Source organism: Morone saxatilis, unplaced genomic scaffold (genome assembly GCF_004916995.1).
Source record: "Morone saxatilis isolate NCDOM2014 unplaced genomic scaffold, NCSU_SB_2.0 Contig20, whole genome shotgun sequence".
Lineage (NCBI taxonomy): Eukaryota > Metazoa > Chordata > Actinopteri > Moronidae > Morone > Morone saxatilis.
Genome location: NW_023339763.1, coordinates 20,958,542 through 20,974,946, shown reverse-complemented (window position 1 = coordinate 20,974,946; position 16,405 = coordinate 20,958,542). Strand labels below are relative to the sequence as shown.

At 40.8% G+C, this 16,405-nt stretch overlaps 1 protein-coding gene across 1 annotated transcript in view; it reads right to left on the bottom strand.

Moving 5' to 3' along the window:
* The window catches only part of auts2a (activator of transcription and developmental regulator AUTS2 a), a 292,397-nt gene extending 282,419 nt beyond the window's left edge, over nucleotides 1-9,978 (bottom strand). Inside the window, 2 exon segments of the mRNA XM_035666926.1 lie at nucleotides 6,962-7,698; nucleotides 9,807-9,978. Of these exon segments, the coding sequence (XP_035522819.1) occupies nucleotides 6,962-7,249 (288 nt within the window). The 5' untranslated portion in view covers nucleotides 7,250-7,698; nucleotides 9,807-9,978.
* Between the last annotated feature and the right edge of the window lie 6,427 nt (nucleotides 9,979-16,405).

The following is a 16,405-nucleotide window of genomic DNA, read 5'->3' as shown; positions in this document are numbered from 1 at the left end:
ACCGCTGCCAAATCAGGCCCATGTAATTAGCCAGCCATCGTATGTGCTGTTATTTGAAGGTCTGACAACCTTATCAATGAGCTAGTTAGTCATTTTGCTTGAACTCCTCAACCACCTTGCCAACTCCCCCCAACCGTAACTCGATGATCAACCTTCAGATCTATGAGCCTATCGATCGCTCACCGGCGTCTCTCGGTCTGGAGTGTCACCATCTCCCAAGGCCCCAGTGTGGGTGTCGACCACGATGGGTTGTAGCGGCCGAGCTGGTGCTAAACATTCAACCATCACACTTGCTGGGGCGGGCAGGCCAGCAACCATCAAATAACCAATACAAATACACACTGTTAATCGGAACCGACCAACGTCCTGGTGGTGGCTCAGTAGGTCTGAAATCTGGAACTCAAAGGCCGCGCAGGCGACCAACAGAAGAGCAGCCGCAGGACTTTAACTGCTGTTATGCTGAAACAACATTTCTCCTTCCAGGCGCGCAGACCCCCACAATGGTCTTATTACCACTATCACCTCTTTATAAGACTCTTGTTTAAGTGTGGTCGCTCAAAACCCAACAGCTGAGACAGCGCCGCCAAAAAAATTTAAATGCTCTTTGCTAATCGATCTCCTCCTCACTCCTCCTGGTGGGTCAGCCAGCTAGTAGTCTGTTCGCGCTTGCAGTTGGGCCCATGACATGTCAATCCAAGTGCTCACGCTGTCCGCCCACCTGCATGCAATATGCCCATTCACCAAACCAGAGAACTGGTCTCTACCTCAACCAACATTTTTGCGGTCCCCGTTTGTCTCCCCTAGCCTAGTCTAGGCCGAAAGCGCAAGGGGATCAAGGTTAGAACGACGTCAGCCTGATTTTCCCCCATGCCTCAAACCTGCGTCATTCTCAGTTAATTGTGGTATCGCTCCTTCGCCTGTACAGATATAAGCGCTGAAATGGAAACCCGACCAAAACAAACTAAACCAGATAAACCGCTAAGTTTTCCGAATAGGTAAGAAATGCATCTGCCAGTTGTCTTGACGTTCCAAAAATCCACTAGAATGTATGACTTTAGCTGTATTTTGGCAAAGCGGGGCAAACAAAGTCATTAGGAATCATCCACGGGGGGACATAATGTAATCTGGCTGTTGTGAGAAATCTTGATTAACTCTTGATCACTACTGGAGACAAACTGATGAACCAACTTCAACTAACAACTAGCTGAATAACTAAGTTACCAACTATCCATCTTTAAGTTCCACCAGCTCTGCACGTCTTTCCCAACACTAAGCGGCCCATATGTGGCATTATGCAGTTATGTGCCCAGTGCAATTCTGTATACCCATTGTGCATTAGATGAATCTATTCTCTTCTGTTTTTATGGTGTGTTACAAATTAAGTTAGAAAGGAAAATTATTTAGAGGAACAACAAAACCTGCAGGAGCGCTGTGGGACATTGTGAATTAAGAAGTCTTTCCAGACCTTTAAATGCAAAATCAGAGTAGAACAGAACACTGCAAATGTACTAATTTACACAGTGCTGCTTTTGTGCTGTTCATCGTATTATCACAGGCAGTCAATCATGTAATAGACTGCTGTTAACCTGCTGAGCAAAAAGATGAGGCATTGTTATGCGAGTTAAAACAGTAGTCAGTCCAGCCTTTAGACGCAATGTTGAACATCAGCGAAAGGAAGGGAAAGCAAGTGTGTGACTGGACAGGAGCCTGATCAAGCCTGTATTACATGCAGAGATGGAGGTTCAGGAGAATGCATGTGTGCATGCATGTGTGGTACACACATAGACATGTTCACATGCCAAGCAATTAACTAATTAATTAAATTACTAAATTACTGATTGTCAGATTCATGTATAGACTTCAAAAACTGCTAATTATTGGGAATAATGAAGCAGTGGTTTTGACAAAGGAAACATTTTTAAATGAATTCTGGTCAGTAGGGGCATGCTGAGGTTGGGGACACCCTTTAAGACAAATGGGTGAAAACATAACAAAGGTTTCAGAGGAGAAGGCACTCAATAACTGAAATAAAATTTCTTCAAGTGCTGTAATACGTTGGTACTTGAGCCCCTCTCAATAAAAATCTGTCTCCAAACCAGCTTCTTCAAAAAGACTGCTGCTGTGTACTTTTGCAATGAATGAACACTCCTCAATATGTCTTTGTAATTTCTTGCTCAATTTAAAGTGAGAGAGTTTAGGTTTGGGAAAATGAGCAAACTGAGCTCCAAATGTGAGACATAAAAAACATTTGGTTATTGTAGCATACTTTTGTAGTGCCTTAGCACTACATTATTACACTTATACGCTTATAATAAATAAATATCTACTTTGTATCAATACATTGCATCTGCCACCCTATATTTCCTATATGAAACCGGTGTTTCTCTTCTCAATAAAAGAATAGTATAGTATAGCTTAGAGCTATACCTCGACTTGTCTGACTAGAAGAAAAGACCAGCCTTATGCTCATTAAGAATATAGTCCATTTATTCAGTGGTGCTAAGCATTTATTCTGTAGCATTGCTTTGTGCTCACATTTTCACAGTTTGTGAATAGCCTTATTGAGTTCTAATGTTTTCAGCAGTTAGAGATATACAGGTAGTCATGATCCTAGAAATTGAAGCCATGATGGTGGACTTTACAAAAGGTTTTTTGAAACTACATAATCATTAACTTGCACAGTGCGTATTGTAGAAGCACATCCTGTATCCTGCATAAGTGGGAAGCAAATCACTTAAGACTTGGCTATAGAAGAAGACCGTCTGATGCTGATTAGAGGGAGAGCAAACAAGAAACACCAAGTAGTAATATGCTTTCTCACTGGCTTGCTGATGGTAAAGTTTTATTCCAACAGCAACAAAATTCCAACATTGCCAAGTTCACTCCAAACTGCAACACCAACAAACAGCCAAGTAATCAAGACAACAATATGTTGTAGAACCTCTAGCAAAAGCTACTTGGGTATGTCAAGAGCCTTATCATAGATGCTTCAGCCCAGAGACTGCAAAAGAGAAATGCAAAGCTAAGATATCAGCAGGCACATGAAAAGCAGGCCTGGGAGCAGTGTTGCTCCAGCACTGTGGTGACAGATGGAGAGCACTAGCATATACCTCCAGGGGTCTGACCTCATCAGAATTTAACTTTACCCAGACAGAAAAAGAGCTGCTGCTGCTGTGAAATGCTTGTGCATAGTTCCATATATACACTATAAAGTCTTTTAACATTGTGTGGTACAAACACAGAAGTAAACAAAGCTTACAACTGCAAAGAAAGGATTGTAAAACAGCGCAGCACAAGGAAAAGACAACCCCATATTACCTAAATATTACATAAGGGAGGAAACTCAAGCATAATTGTCATAAAATGATACTAAAAAATATTAAATAAACAGAAATCGAATTATTTCAGCTATGGAGACTGTGAAATGCAAGAAAAGCTCTGATAAGTCTGATCCATAATTGAAGATTAAAGAGAAAAACAATCTAACCAACTACCCTAAAAAAATCCAACAGGATGGATGTAATTTGACAAGTTTTCAAAGATTTCTTCTGGGAGGATTTTACCTTTATTTAACTTGTATCTGCATCAGTAAGTTCCTGATTCACCCTCAGTCATAATGTTAACACAGTCACCATAGAGGGCTGCCAAGTAAAATAGGTTTTCTATCGTTGGCTATAATGAAAGTTAGTGGGGGGTCAAGTGGCTCACTCAGGGGCACTTCAGAGGCAGTAACTGGGGTGGGACCTCATTCTTAGTCCAGGCCTACATCTCCACAACTGACCCAGACATTAGAATCAATGAACTTTTAGTCACAAAAATGCCAAACGTTTTCTTAGGATCTTACAGGTGGCGCTGTTTGATATTATTGTTGTTATCCATTATTACCATTTATTATTTCCTGGCACTGTCACCTCTTTCTCTGAAAACAGAAGAGAAGCCAGTTTTAAACTTCATTAACAGTGGATCTATGCTGCTCTGTTTAGAGCTGAAACTACTGGTCGATTCATCGATTAGGTCATTTTTCAGCAAAAATGCCAAACGTTTTGTGACTCCAGCTTCTCCACTGCTGTTCTCTGTTTGATATAATTGTAAAGTAAATATCTTTGGGCTTTGGGTTGTTCCTTGTGTAATACAAGACATTTGAAGATGTCACCTAGCACTTTGGGGACTTGTGACAGGCATTTTTCCTCTATTTCCTGACATTTTATGGACCAAACAATTAATCAATTAAGGATATAATTGGCAGACTAATGAAGCATACGAAAAGTCTAAAACAAGCTTGACACAGCATGAGGGGTACTGCACTACAGCCGGTTATCAACATGGCGGAGGGAGCTTTGTGGACTTAGTCCTAGTCCAGATCCTAGTTTGAGGGATGTGAAACACGAATCACCACACAGCTTCTGTTATTAAGGCTGTCATTACATTTGGGACACATTGAAACCAACTGCTATATTTAAAGCTCTCAAACAACTGTAAGAAGTAATGTAATACAGTATTGGCATCTCCCTTCACTTTCCTGTGAGATGATACTGCATTAATGAGATCTGTCACAATCTCACAAAAACACTCCTGTGTGTGCGCATTTGGACTCACACACGAACGCAAGTATCATTTGTTTTTCTCTTGCTCTTACTTGAGCTCGGTGCATGTTTGCCATCATTGAACCACATTGTGACAGGAGTGTTTTGTAAAAAGTGCCTTCTAAATCACTGTGATTTGATTTTAATGCAATTTGATACTGCAATATATTTTGATTTATTAGTCAGTTTTTCATTCAGTTGACTGCAGTAAAAGGGTGAAACAATGTTGTGTAGGGTAATAAAATGTAAAAATTATTTCTACTAATGCACATAAAACTGTTAATCTGACTTACAATCAATTGTCAATAGCATAATTTACGCTTTCATTTAAATGTAATACATATTTATAAATAGAACATCATATTCTGGATGTTTTGATTAAAAGCCCTGACATATTGACAAGAATATCTTACTGCTAGTCGTACATATGCTGACAGGGAATGGGGCTTACTTTCATATTATGTAATATTAGATTCATATAAAAAGAGTGGCAGACCTATGTGAGCCAAGTCCAGCTGACCTCTTATTGCTTTTATGTTCAGCTCTCATTAGCGGTCTATCTGATGTAAATTGTGGAGATTAAGATGAACAAACTGACGGTCAGTGGGGAGGCAAAGAATGAACATATAGCTGATTCAAATTCAAGGTATATTTTTAGCCTATTTATTTTAAATACATTGACCTTGCAAACTCAAGAGCCACTCACTTTAAACTTTCACACAGTGATTTCTGAGTTGTCATCTAACTAGACACTCCAACTGTGAATAGCAGCGTTTCATTCGACTGACACAGAAAACATCAATGGAAAGAACAACAGAAAGAAGGTCAAACAGAACAAGGAGAATGAGTCCATGGCTGTTGAATACAGTAATGTAAAACATGACAGTAAGACACTCTTCAGCAAAAGTGTTGATCTGAATAACAAACAGATACAGTGAGGACAGGTGCTACTGTTCATATCCTTGAGATGGGTCACACCGGCGAACAAGAGATCGGTATCACACTGCATATATTAGAAAGTGCAAGTCAGGCTGTGTTATCCCAGGAACCCCCCGCCCCCAAAAAAAGTCTGATCTTGTGAAGATACAAACTATTTTCACATCCTGCAGAAAACAGAATCCTAAAAATCTATAAAATGTTTGCTGAAGTATCTGATGATTAACAGTTGTGGACATGCAATGTTTCCTGTGAAGATAACAAAACCTAATAAAAAACACCTAGATCTGGGAAATAGCAATTTGTATCATCAATAGACTCTTCATTAATACAATACAAAAATTGGTCAGTTGTTTCAGCTAAATGCATTAAATGCAAACCAAGCTCATACAGAGCATATCCATTGAGAATACAGCGTGCTGTGAGTGAATTGCAATTGCCTCTTCCAACCTTTGGAGTATGCAACATGTAATTTGTTACATCTAAAGAAACAATCCACAGGCAGTCCACAACTCAGCAACAATACGGACAAAACATTAAAATTCTAATTATTACCTGAAACAATTTTCAGCTATATTGCCCAGCCTAGCAAACACCTGAACAGATGAGTGGAGAAACACAAATGCAAGTGCTTGAATGGCTTGATTAGAAGGAAAGAGTAAGGAAAGAGTAGGACAATTATGGAAATCATATGTTATGGCCTTCGCAGTCACTAAATGAACACCTGTGGGAGATTTTGTACGTATGCTAGACGGCTCTCACCATCATCGAAACACCAAATGAGGGAGGAATGGATCCAAAAAATTGCAGAATCTATGCCAAGGACCACTGAAGCTGAAGCTAACTAAAACAGGTGTCCTTCAATATGTCGCACATCTGTAAGTCACCATTAGAGAAAAATGTAGCAGTTGTGCGGTATATATAAAATGCTTGCTTGTGTAAGTCATAATTCAGAACTATATTGTTGGAAGGCAGCCTGTGCCCGGTTTGCATTCCAAGGAAAATGGATAGCCAGTGCACAATAAATTACTCCCACTTTGAATAAACTGCTGTAACATGGATCAAATTGCTTTTTCACTCCAAAGTGTACAAAGGAACAACAGCCACTACACCCATAACAGCACATCCCTCATCTGGTGTAAGGCTTTGCTGGAAAACCCTTGTGAAAACAAATCCAGAGCAGTACACACAACAACAAGAGCCTCTCGGTGACACAGATAGTAATCTCTGGCTGCAGCACTACATCTAAAGCTACATCTGTTCAACTCCAGCTCACACAACAGCCAAAACGCTGGGCTGGCCCCGTCAGGGAGGCACACAATAATAAACACATTTTTATACGATGTTAAGAGATTTTCAACTGGATTTTCATACAAAAGCTCAACACACACACACAAGGCTGGAGAGAGTTGAAGGGGCTACCCCTCTGGTTCAGCACTCACCTCCAGAGCCTCCAGGGTCACGAACCCCGTGATGGAGAAGCCATCGATGATGTCCTCTTCAGCAGAACTAGACTCCTTTCGCTTTCTTCGTGGGGGACGAGGGCGGGATGAGGAGGGATCCCTGCCACCCTCCCTCTCTGAGTCGGAGGAGAAGCGAAAGACGGAGCTCTTAACATGGTTGTTCCTTATCCCATTTGATCTCCTCTCCCGATCCCTCGCTGACCTCGACTTCCTCTTCTTGCGGAGGCCACTAGATCGAGGGCCATCCATGTCCTTCATGGGAAACATCCAGATAAACCCTCCTCTTACAGAGAGTCAAACTCTTCAAGGGCCAAACACTGGCACTGCTCGACCTCCACTCGTGTGAAAACCCCAGAGGAGAATCTCCACAATATCCAAGCGAATGTTATCAATGTATTAGATCCAAGGTAACCATGTAATATCCAACAGATGAAGCCTTTTACAGGAACTCAAAACTGCATCGTGTCACTGAACCAAGCAAGGTTCCAAGCGAAGATCCCCAAAGGCAGTCCATCAAATCCTACGACAGAGGTGTAAAATGATCTATTAAACACGTTATCACCAAGCTGTCAATTCCGCCAGAGGAAGAGCTTTTCAAGTTAAAGCAAATATCTGCTCAGTGAACATGTCCCGCCATGGTGAGTTGAGCAGGTGATGCCACATCTTTCTTCTCCAGGAACCTACTCCTCTTACCCAAGGTCAGCAAACTCTGCCTCCTGCAAGATTAAGACAGAGAGAGAGAAAGAGAGAGAGAAGAGCACACATTTGCAACATGTTCACTCAGCAAGTTCAGCTGTGCATTTAGTCAATGAGCCATTTTCCAAAAGGTGCTGTATACTATACAGGAGGTTACTGCCATTATACATAATGCAAGATGAATGTTTTATTAGGGTGGTTACAGTCTCATCTCCTAAGCATACTGTGTTTTCTTACACTGCCAGGTCATTAAGCCCAGAGATGAGATGATTATGTGTTGTAAGTGCTCTTTTACTAGTGTCTCTGATGCTTTTGCCAAGCTTGTAACCTAAACTGTCTTTTTAATGATTACATTTCTCAATTATCTACAAAGATTTTCACTTTGACTACTCTGTGTCTCTCAACATGAACTCATTGCTTTTGGCACAGTACCTGCTAATTTTAAGTGACATACAGATATTGTGTATATCTGTACAAACGCCAGTACACTGTGGGGCTACACTGACTGCTCTTGAGCCTGAAATAAAGTGTTAATTAACTCAAATGTTGTATTAAGAACTATCAACTGCTAGTACAATCTATCCTTTCACTTTGTACTTGTCTGCTAATCGCATTAATCTATACAACAAACGCCTACAACGGCACAGTACATTTCAGTAGTGAATAATGACATTAGAAATGAAGATGCCATGATTATGCGTGGTGAACCATCTTGACTTCTGAGCTGCACACATATAGTAGGTCATCTATCAACTAAAAAAAGTAAGTCTTGAATAAAGCAATTCTGAAATTCATCAAAAATCAGTCTAAATTAACATGTTCAACATGACAACCTGCCTCAATTCACCATTCATTACTTTCAAAACATCACCTTGGACATAACAACGCACTCAAATATTCTACACATCAAAAACAGCACTATTTCTCTTTCTTTCATACATGAAAACAGGTCTAATTGAACAGGGAGATGTCCTTGAGGTCTTACACACAGTGTTAAAGAATTATCAAGACCCTTTGAAAAGCCATGCTGTACTTAACTGTAGAGCTTAGCAGGGCATACCTTCACTGTCTGACACTGAAGGCATCTGGCTGCTTTATGATATTAGGATGCAACATTCAACAGCTTGCATCATTCTCAAGGCATAGCCTACAGTCTAGGCCTAAAGCCACCGAAAGTCACTCTGGCATTGTAGTCTAACACACATATGGCTTCTCTATGTGTCCAGAATATCAATTCTCATCCATTACATCATAGAAATGGTATTTTATGTGGAAGAAAACTGAACCAACAAACTGCAGGCTCTCACAGAGCCTTCCTCTAATCATGCCTCCAAATGCTGGTGGACACAGAGGAATCACACCTTCCCTGCATCAGCACACAAACCAAAACCTGTCTGTCACAGCCCACCACCATCTTCAACTTTACATTGTCTCCTTGGACACAGGTTGTCATGTATTGTAGCTCATCCGGATTCTGCAGCATACATGCCAATGCTCTGCTACACATTGCAAACTCACAAATGTTTTAAGCAAGCACAAATAGAAGCATTTGCAACAAAAAAAAGATGGATACATAACAAAGGCACATCCAACAAGCCAGCATGCCAACATTTAAGTATGCAGCAACATTTCAGAAATACTCCTTCCATGCAGATGTTCTGCCTTCTAACAACCCAAAAAGGGAAAATCAGCCTTTACTATAATAACCTTTTTTTCCCCAGTACCTATGCCTTTAACCTGATGCCCCGTGCCAGCACTTATCTAATGACACACACTGCACACACAGCTCCAAAATACCGCTTATTGAGGGGAAAAAACTGTATTCTAGCACTCGCCCTGGCTTTTCCAGCTCAGTAAAAGACTCTTTCCCTTGTCTTCGCTCACAGTCCCTTTTTGTCTGCCTGTGCTGTCAGTAGAGATCTCAGGCTCTGTAATCCAGTCCAGCCCACAACAGCAGCAGCGGACTGGCACTGCCTCCTGCTCCGGCTCTCCAAGCTTCATTTTCCACTGTAAGACACACAACAAAAGCGAGCCTCTCTCTCTCTCCCTCTCTCTCTCTCTCTCTCTCCCTCTTTTTTTTTTTTTTTTTTGCTCCAAGACACGTCATGCAAAACGAAGAAATGCAAACCCTTGCGAGTGGGGAGGGACCGTCCGGACAAGTTGCAGGCCTTCGGTCACTATAAAAAGATAAAGCACAAGAAGGTTTTGGAGCTGACAAAATAAATCCCGCAAAGGAAAACCACAGGGTATCTCCTCCTCCTCTCTCCCCAGATCCGAGCTTCAGGATCCCGGAGAAGGGGGACCGGGGCGCAGTGATACAGCGATGCCGCAGTGCCGCTTTACAGGCTGCACGCTTCCTCCTCAGCGCAAATAGTGCTGTCTCTGGACAGTTTGGTAGGCTCCGAGTTACAGTAAAGAGACGGTACAACCGGGAACACGGCGGAAACCGAGCCAGATAAAGCCAGTTCACACACCGGTTTGTCTCGGGAATCATTTCAAACGCCTTTTTTCCGTTTGACAAACAATTTTATGGCGAAAAAAATCATTGTGAACACAAGTTAGTGTATAAGTACGAAGTGATAAGTTTGTGTATGTAATGATAATGATAGCCGCGGATAGAAATACATTGTTCGCGGTAGTGGTTGGTTATTAGTTAGTGAGCCTGAGCTGTGTCGGATAAGCTGTTCAGACACTGTGATAAAAAAGATGCATTTATTAGCATAATTAATTAAACTAATTTTTTTTTAAAATGCAGACAGCTAGAAAGCCGTGGAACCAGCCAAACTGCGCCACACGGGTGAATCCTTATTTATTTCGCGCAAGGCAACAAGTGAGCATAAAGCATCTTCATATAACGATTCACTGTTTCAGTTCACTGTAATATTATCACAATAATTATTTATTAACGTATACACTGGACAGAAACGCTCTCCCTCTGTAGGCTACATGCGCCAGCTCAGGTGTCCCATTATCACTGCGCTCATGAAAGCGACTATAAGCTTTTGCCTCAGGGCCACCCGGGGCCACCACCTCACCCCCATCCAACAAACACTGACAGAACAGTCTGACCTTAGAGTACTGCAGCTAAAAATAATAAGAAGAAATAAGCATAGCATATTTTTAAGTATATCCATTCAACATTTGAAGAACATATTTACCTTGGACAGCCGGTTCTGTGTCAAACCCCCACAATCAGACTGTCTAATTAATCAGTGTAATTACTTCCACCTGTGGCCCATGGGGTTGCACTGTAACTATATAGTAGCCTATGTAAAACAGCCTGAATGGGATTCTTGCTAGATACAGTGATTGATTTGACAGTGCTTTCCATTTGAGCCATAAAGTAAGTATGCAGCTGATTCATGCCTGCTGCATGATATATTGTATTGGTATTGTGTTGCCCTTCACAGAGTAACATGATTATGTAAGGGTGCAGTTACTCAAAATCCATAGAATGCATCATTTACCAGGAATGAATGCATTCAGAGCTCGCTTTAGGGAGGTCACTTCAGGCAGGTTGTTCAGTGTTGTTCTTTAAAAGGCCAGCACTCAGCAAACCACTAGGACTGGAGTGTCAGTCACCTGTCTATATACAGTGGATAACATTTATATTTAGTGATTCATACACCTGGGTAACACACTTGCATATTAACTGTAATTAGATTAACCAGTTAGTAGATAAAAAATAAAACTGACAACAGATGAATCAGGTTTTGGGCTGGGGGTCAGACAAAAAAAGCAAAAAAAAGCAATTTGAAGGTGTCACTTTGGGCTCTTGGAAACCGTGATGAGCATTTTTCACTATTTTCTGACATTTAATGCAAAAAAAAGCAATTTGAAGGTGTCACTTTGGACTCTTGGAAACCGTGATGAGCATTTTTCACTATTTTCTGACATTTAATGGAATGAAAAATAATTGTGTTATTAATTGATGATAAAAATAATATGTTGCAGCTATAAATGTGTTGTTTCACAGTATATGGGCTTTCTCATCTGTACTGAGCGGATGCCTTGTAGCAGATGTCACTCCAGCATTACACCAACACATATTGATTTCTAAGTCCATTAATGCCCATGGGATGAGCATTAATAACAGTGTGAACACAACAGTGTGAATTTGTACGGTAGTGGTGGCATCAATAATGATCACATGAATTTGTGGGCGAAAGACAAGGCCACTTAATAACAGCTTGTTTGAGCATACCCTTACTGTATTGCCATAGCCTCATAACACTGATCAGATTTAAAGAGGGAGTGAAAAATGATGGTGTCACACCTCTCACGAACAGGAGTCAGCGGTTGTTTCAGCGTGGCAATGAACTGGTCCTCCGCGAACAGGGGACCATGGGTGGGCTGTGTATTTTTAGCCTGGTTTAATGATGCAGAGGCTGAGTGGTGTGGCTCAGAGCTTGCTAAAGTGCCTCAATTCCCAGTGCCCAGTGGAACAAGGGCCCCACCAGCCTGTAAGAATAATGCCAGGGGATACACATGCACTTGACCCTGTCTCATCTTGCAGGAGGAGTGTCCTTGTGACAAAGTGGTATGGCAGGGGAGAGACGACAGCGAGGCAGCTAATTCAGCTCTCCCAGCCTCCACTCATTAGGTGGGGAAGACAAATGTGCTGCCCTACCCTCGCCTCTGTCTCACCATAATCAGCTTTAATTACACCTTCGCCCAAACTTTCCTCCACAGCTCCATTCACTGTCACACAACACTCTGGTTCTGGGGATTTGAGAAACTGAAAATAGGACTGGTGTTTTGGCAACAAGAGAAATATATGATTTCGAAGCATTAAGCACTTTGAATAATGATGAGCTATCAGGTCATGAAAGGTACTGCTGACCATGGCTTCCAGCCTCTACAACTCTGAACACAACAAAGGGTCAAAGCTCCCTTCCAAATGTAGCTTTTCCAACCAGCTACAATAATCATCCCTTGACCCCCATATGTGACTGGGTTAAAGGTCAATCGCTGGGCTTTCAACAAAGACAAACAAAAACTGGAAAACTACAGGAAAAGGAACTGAAGAACAAGAAAGCACATTTGCTGAAAAGAAAAAAACCTAGAAAATACACATACCCAAAATGTTCAGATAAACCAAAAATTCCAATCAGGCTTTTATAAAGATTGTTGGATTCTTTTTATGGTGTAGGCATTATCCTCATACCCTGCAAGCCTAAAAAAGAAGTACAAATAGTAGGATACAGCCCTTGGGATGAAGGTTAATCACAGGCCAACCATTCTGCAACTGGTGTTACTTTGGAAAGAAACAAAATGCCCGTCTCCTGTTACGGTTCTTATTTATCTTTAATTGCCAAGTCAGAACGCAAACGCTTCACTCCCTGTTTTCCTCTTCGGTGTTTTACTCAGACAGCAGATGGTGGCAATTAGAGAATCAGATTCGCAAAATAGGAACATACACATCCCCCATATTATCCCGCACCTGCCAGTTACTATCTTTTACCTTAATCTTATTTGTGTTCATCTTCATCATTATTATCTCCACTTGTCAGGAAGGGGACTCAAGTGGGATGTAATGACACTTGCGTAATGCAAGTTGAATTGCTGGGTACTTATAGCTACAAAGAGATTCTCAATACAAGAATAAGCTCATTTTCCTCCCCCTACAGGTCTGCCTACAAGCCCTATAATAGCCCTTATTACGTGCACTGTGAGTGCAGAACAATAGTCTTAACTTAGATATTCATCTGTAGCGATGCAGAGTTACATAGAGCGCTATCTATTCGCCTCACTTCGTTCTTTCCTGTTATATTCCCTTGGCAAATATGATTTGTTGACGCTATTCATCAAAAGTATAGTGGGGACTTAAGTGGCTCAAACACACGTGTGGGAGGTTTAATATTCATCAAGTGGCAAAAGCCCTTAAAGTGCATGTTAACACATGACAGGCGCACGGCATATTCAAATTGTGGCACATGACCCCCTGTTCAAGAGCTGACCTAAATTATGAATAGTGTCAATGTGTCCCCACTGTCACATTAAAGAAAGAAGCAGCATACACAGTACTACAGAATAATGTGAGAATACACTTCACTGGGAAGATGAAAGCACAATTGTGCATTGGAATGATTGATTATACAAGATCAATATGACTGAGGCTTGTACCTGTAATAATGACAGCATGGACTGAAAAGCCTCTCTGGGCTTAATATATGGGGCCTGTCAAAATCCTCTTAGCTCATGGTTCTTCAGCTGGCTCACACAATCAATCACTGTTGACTATTTGGGTATAGGATAAGACCCACATTTACTATCAGAGAAACGAGGAACAGACGTTCATTCCAAAAAATGAACTGATTATGTATGCTAATTAAATCAAGGTTCAAACTGCAATGTGATTACACAACAGTTGCTATGGGGATGCTAATATGATAAAATCTACATAAAGTTTTTATATTAACTCTACCTGCATGTATGTAGAGCTAAAAAAAAACCAAGGCAACAGCGGGTGGATGTTTCATAAGATTGTTTTCAGGACACAGAAGGGAAGAAGGATCACAGCAGGAACAGCCAGTGGTAGAAAGTAACCACTCAAGTGCTGTGCTTCAGTACAATTATGAGGTGTTTGTACTTTAATATTTCCATTTTAGCCAGCTTTCTTTTTTTTCTCTACTCCACTACATCTCAGGGGGTTCATATTTAGATTTTACATTTAAAAAAAGCAGTATCTATTTGGCTGATAGTTTAAGATGAGTTGTCAGCAACATTTCCCTTTTAAACTTGGGTGATTTTGTTTAAATAACTGTTCAAGGTGCACAGAGGTAAAATTATCCAATATTTCGTAAAAAGGCAAAAATTTGAGAAAAATGTATCAAATTTATAAAGAGAATTTAATTTTTCTTCCTACCATTAATCACCCCACAGCCACCTAGATTTATTTATATAAAAAAATAGCTCCACCTCAACTTGTTACAACAGTAAAATGCCCCAGTATTACCAATCTAATAATGTCATATATAGTAATGCATCTGTCACAGGGTTCTTTACTAGTTTACTTTTGATACTTAGTGATACTAAGTCCATTTCACTGATAATAACTCTAAACTTTTACTTAAGTAGAATTCAGCATAACAAATTGTACTTCTAATAAAGTATTTATACATTGTTACACAGGTACTTAAACCAGTGGGAAAAGCACCAGTGTAAATAAAAAAATCAATGATGGCTGAATTCCATTTAGCTGCTTCAGTGTCAGAGTTGTCCATTACTGGCTCACTGGCACAACTTACTGTGACACAGAACTGAGCCACCGTGAATGTTATTAGTAACAACATGACGAGTCTGAATACCTGCTGTGAAAAAGGCCTATTGAGGAAGTGAACAAACAAATATCTATTAGTTGGCCCTCAAAGGGTCTTTTCAGTCGGTAGCTCAAGAGTAATGACTGGATTCTATTCAACAGCTCAACTGTTCAGTTTTTAAATACATGCCAGGGTTGGATGTCAGTTGTTCTGAAGGTCTCTCTATGAACTCCCCCTCATTTGAAATGCCAAGGATGACCTTTCACTGCATGTTTCAGCTCAAAGAGGAGATCATTTACTTGTGTATTCTTTATTTCAGTAGATGATTTGATGCACTTAAGCTGTTAGTCTTTTTTCCTCCCAGCCCATAGAAGTACTGTAATTTTCCATATCTGTCATCTGTGCAAATAAACCAAAATCGCTTCCAAATATAATCTCATGGAAAAGATATAAAAAGGAGATGGAAACAGAAAATAACTCAAAGCCGACATGCCGCTGTGTTTACCTATACTGCAGCGATGTGGAACCGAAATAAATGCTGCTGATAAGTTCCTGAATGACAAGAAGGAAAATTGAAAATGATAGCTGACCTACTAAAACAACAACATATCTTAAACTAACAGATATGTACATGCTGCAAACAAAACACAGCATTCCCTTCATTCGAACAGCACACATTCAGCTCAATTACAGACACATTCAGCTCTAACTAATTCATGAGACGACAAGTTTAACATCAAGTTCAGCCACTTGAGATAAAAGAGAATGATTTCAGCATGCTTTACTCGTGTTAAGTACAACTGCGGCCCAATAGCATGTGGTTTCAATTCCAACATAATGAAGTCATGCAGGGTCTTCAGAGGGACTGTGAGGTCGGGGGATGTGTTGCAGTATTTCTGCTATTACAATGTCAGTTTCATGAATAATGAAGGTTTCAAATTAAAGCTGGAGTCTGACTCTCAGACAGCCTGGTGTGTAAATTATTCCTTGGACATGGATCACTTGTCCTGCTCTGTGTTCTTATTTCTCAAGTTTGCACTGTAAATATGAACAATGAACAACATGCTCATTGTTTTCATGAACAACACCAATAGCAAGAAGGTAACAATCCCCTTATTTTTTTGATTTCCATTTGAATTTCTATTGGCCTGTCACTGGCATTACCCCCATTACTCCTGGGCATAGAGTCTCAGACTGCAACCAATGTCCACTGAACCTTTCCACCCGCTTCCTCAATCCCACTTTGCAGATTGCATGTCACAGAAAGCCTCCCATAATATTTTCTGTCCTTTTGTTAACCTTGGTGCCCCCCCCCCCCCAATACAGAGGCAGACTGCTGATATGAGACTAATTGCGTTGTTTTCTCGTTTTTAAACTTTAAAATGAAAACGGGTACAGTGTATTTCACTGTGTAGAGAGTGGTTGGTGAAGCCGTGAGGAGGGGGATGGTGGTGTGTGTGTGTGT